The sequence below is a fragment of the Limanda limanda genome, chromosome 18 (genome assembly GCF_963576545.1).
Source record: "Limanda limanda chromosome 18, fLimLim1.1, whole genome shotgun sequence".
Lineage (NCBI taxonomy): Eukaryota > Metazoa > Chordata > Actinopteri > Pleuronectiformes > Pleuronectidae > Limanda > Limanda limanda.
In genome coordinates, this window is record NC_083653.1 from 12,102,222 (window position 1) to 12,106,029 (window position 3,808).

The 3,808-nt window shown below is 42.1% G+C and overlaps 1 protein-coding gene across 1 annotated transcript; it reads left to right on the plus strand.

Moving 5' to 3' along the window:
* The first annotated feature begins 770 nt into the window (after window positions 1–770).
* iyd (iodotyrosine deiodinase) lies at window positions 771–3,808 on the plus strand. The gene is made up of 5 exons (XM_061091344.1): window positions 771–995; window positions 2,725–2,922; window positions 3,037–3,196; window positions 3,316–3,472; window positions 3,584–3,808. Exons 1-5 carry the CDS (start codon window positions 815–817, stop codon window positions 3,764–3,766), a joined length of 879 nt encoding a protein of 292 aa, XP_060947327.1. The 5' UTR covers window positions 771–814; the 3' UTR covers window positions 3,767–3,808.

Genomic DNA, 3,808 nt, shown 5'->3' on the forward strand with positions numbered 1-3,808 from the left:
TAATCATGTGTTTTTGATTTCATTATTTACTGAACTATTTATGTTGGGTGTATATGTATTGTTGTGTGATGTGCAGATGAGAACAGGTTTGGATATGCACACCTGAAACTGGATCACCAACATGTATTGATATGCTGATCGTGTCTGAACCCAAACACAAACAGAAATTGAAGGATACCTTTGCGCCACCTTTTGGTCATATGGAGTATTTTTTCATAATAAAATGGATATAGAAATCAGGGTACTTGATCTTAATATCTCCAGCGCAAGACTCATTTTAGCTCAAGACCAAACCTGGAAAATCCCCTGAATTTCATCATCATCACTACCATCTGACATCAGACATAGTCATATTGTAATAATCTTTACTTGAATGTGTTACAAAGGATCAGGAAACAAAAGAAATCGCCAGATTACAAAAAACTGAAGTACATAAAAGCATGTAGTAATCTAATGTAAACTTTAAACTTAACTTCATGACAACAAGGTGAATAATTAACACAGATTGAGTTTAAAGCACAGTAAAGGAATTTATGATAATGTTGCTTTTATGGTGGCCATGCATAAGATATATTGTGCTGCTATACATCAGTCATGTGATTTAGCACCTTAACCAACATCTGGGCTGCTGATAAACCACAGGGAAATGACAAACAACCCGTTTGACCTATCAGCAGCCGCACACACTCACGTCAGATAAGAGCAACAGTGTTTCATAACATCAGGTTAGCTGTGCCAGACCGGAAAAAGAAAAAAGAAAAACAATGATCAAATACCCGTATTCTCTTCTCTGCACTCTGACAGGCAGGCAGTCATGGCTCTCCTGTCCATCCTCACGCCTGCTCTGGTTGTGGTCCTGTGCCTGGTGATAGGCTTCATTCTGTTCAAGCCACAGGAGACCAAGTGGACCTCTCCGGCACAAACCACAGCAGGGTCCAGACCTTGGGTGGACCAGGACCTCCAGGATGATACAGAGATCACAGCAACGGAGGACGGTAAGAGAAGAAGCTGGGCAGGGCTGAACTTTCCTTTTCAGTCCCAAAAATACATTCAAGTTTACATTTGTTCCATCAAAGTTTCGCAGTGATAGAAAATGTATTTTACAAAACATACCCGATTCAATGTTCTGTGTTGTTGCTTCATCTTCAAACTTTAATGTCTTTTATTAAACAAATTGCCAAACATTGGTAAATATTTAACATGATTATACATTAACGTCTGAACTCATCACACATTAACTACCTCTCTTTCTTTCTCTTTGCTTTGGCAGCAGAAACAGCTTGTTTGGCTAACCGTCTAAAACCTTGTAATATTCAATGCACTGTCACATATGACAAGATCCATATAGAGTTTTGTGGGCTTGATTGAATTTAAGGGGATTGTGGGAACTTAACGGAGGTATAGTGGCATTCTAGTTTAGCCCTTTGCTTTAGTTTAGCCCTACAACACCTCACACTTCACTTCATACTCCCACACGAACACTGCTGATGTCAATAAACACATCTTCTGCTCGTCCTTCTGGTACAGTAACTTCTCTAGTGGCCTTTTGGCCCTTTTCCTGAATTTGATCTTGGCCTGAGGGCCTGGTTGTGACTGCTGCGCTCACTGTGGTCATCTTATTTGTAATGATTTTAGCATGAATAAAAATCTGAAATAGCTTTAATATGACAGTGAGGAAACTGTTTGTGGTCTCTCTCCTCCAATGTAAGTGATTTGGGGCGACACAAATTCATTTAAATTGTAGGAGGTGGAGGACAGATTGTTTAAAAGGTGGAAAAGAATCTCCTAGTTTAATTATTGTGTTATTGGAGAAGGCAGTTCTGCACCACTGATGCAGGAGAAAAATGTGCTGAGAGGATGTAAGGCAACGAGGACGAGTGGGTGGGAGAGGTCGCCGACGATGCAGAGGTTGTAGAGTGGGAACAGGTGGAATGAAGGGCTATTCCACCACTGACATACGAGGTCAAGTGAATACAATAGTGGTCAGAGTGCTGTGGTCTAATCGTATGTCAGTTTATGGCACAATCCCTCTGAGTCTTGAGTCCTATGGAGAATCCCTCCACCCTCCTATTCATCCCAATCTGCTCCCAACATGGACTTTGCCCTTTGCTCTGATCATAATTTCTATAGTTGGCACAGGTCACCTCATAACAAATGATAACTATGGGTTGTAATGAGCTGCTGCACAGAGAAGCTATGCTATATATCACAAGAGGACAGACTTAGTCTTTCATATTGTGACATAAATGTTTTATGGCAGACTGCTGCAACCATTATTTTTGCATTATTCAAGATGAATTTAACTCATCAAAACAAATCCAAGAAGTCTTTGCAGATGCCCTCATATTAATGCCTCTCTTGCACCCAAATAAATATCTGAATTATTGACCTGGTGTGCTCTTGAAAGCTAAGAACCGTGGATGAAGCCCATGATGGTTACTCACTTGGTGTCAAACAGTGATTGAATGTTTGATATCAGAGCCCCCATATGGATTTTGTTCCCTATTTAATGTAGGCAGACTAGTTCTATTCTAGTTCTTCTTTTAAATTGCTCCTTAAACATACACATAATCCTATTAATGTATTTTATGCATTTTATTCTCTTTTCTCTGCTCATGTCTCCTGTTATCTACTTGTCTGGTGGAATTTCATCAAAGTAAAGCACTTTGTAGCAGTAACCAATTTTGAACTTTTATACCAAAATCTTTTCTTTCATTGTTTTAGAGGATGTTGATTTGGCGGGCAGCCATGAGGAGGAGGACCTTCCACATGTGGCCTTCTCCCTGCCGCATTATCCAGAGGAAACAGCTCTGAAGAGAAGCAAAGATTTCTACAATCTGATGAACCAGCGGAGGTCTGTCCGATTCATCAGCCCAGAGCCGGTCCCAAGAAAGGTCATCGACAATGTCATACGTACTGCAGGCATGTGAAAAAACTGACCTCTGTCAATCTGCCATTAAGTCAGTTTTGTAGCTGTGTAATGTATTGTCTTTCTAATTTTTTCTGTGTATTGGCACCTCTTTTCCCTATCGGCAGGTACGTCCCCTAGTGGCGCACACACGGAGCCCTGGACATTCGTTGTGGTCTCAGACACGGAGATGAAGCATCAGGTCAGACTGCTGGTGGAGGAGGAGGAGGAGATGAACTACCGTCAGAGGATGGGGGACAAGTGGGTGCAAGATTTGGCCAAAATAAGGTGAACACCAACACTTGCTCCTTGGTGAGCTATGTACCAAAATTCATACACAATGATTATTAGGACCATTGTAGAGTTTATTCTCATCTAATTTCACCATTTCCTCTTTTCTCCTGCAGGACCAACTGGGTAAAGGAGTATTTGGATGTGGCACCATACCTGATCCTCATCTTCAAACAGACCTACGGGACTCTGCCGAACGGCAAGAAAAAGACACACTACTACAATGAAATCAGTGTCTCCATATCCTGTGGAATCCTGCTGGCAGCACTGCAGGTAAAGGATTGAATCAAACCTCCATCTGTTGTCGCGGTCGGTTCATAAGAGCATGCAAGATAGAACTGCCCAGCAACTGACTACATTTTGTCTCTGTCTTCTGCTCATCAGAATGTGGGTCTCGTTACCGTCACATCGACTCCCCTCAACTGCGGCCCCCGGCTCAGGCTGCTCCTCAAAAGGCCGGCCAATGAGAAGCTGCTGTTGCTGCTTCCCGTAGGATACCCTGCATCTGATGCCACCGTGCCGGATTTGAAACGCAAGCCTCTGGAGGAAATTATGGTGCACGTATGACAGGATCAATCAGCAGAGGAAATAAAGTGAATGAAAGGCTAA

Bases quoted from the DNA above. Each gene is read 5' to 3' on its own strand.
- iyd (XM_061091344.1), top strand. From the start codon at position 815: ATGGCTCTCCTGTCCATCCTCACGCCTGCTCTGGTTGTGGTCCTGTGC. The intron at 996-2,724 runs GTAAGAGAAGAA...TCATTGTTTTAG, and splicing joins GATCACAGCAACGGAGGACG to AGGATGTTGATTTGGCGGGC. The intron at 2,923-3,036 runs GCATGTGAAAAA...CCCTATCGGCAG, and splicing joins CAATGTCATACGTACTGCAG to GTACGTCCCCTAGTGGCGCA.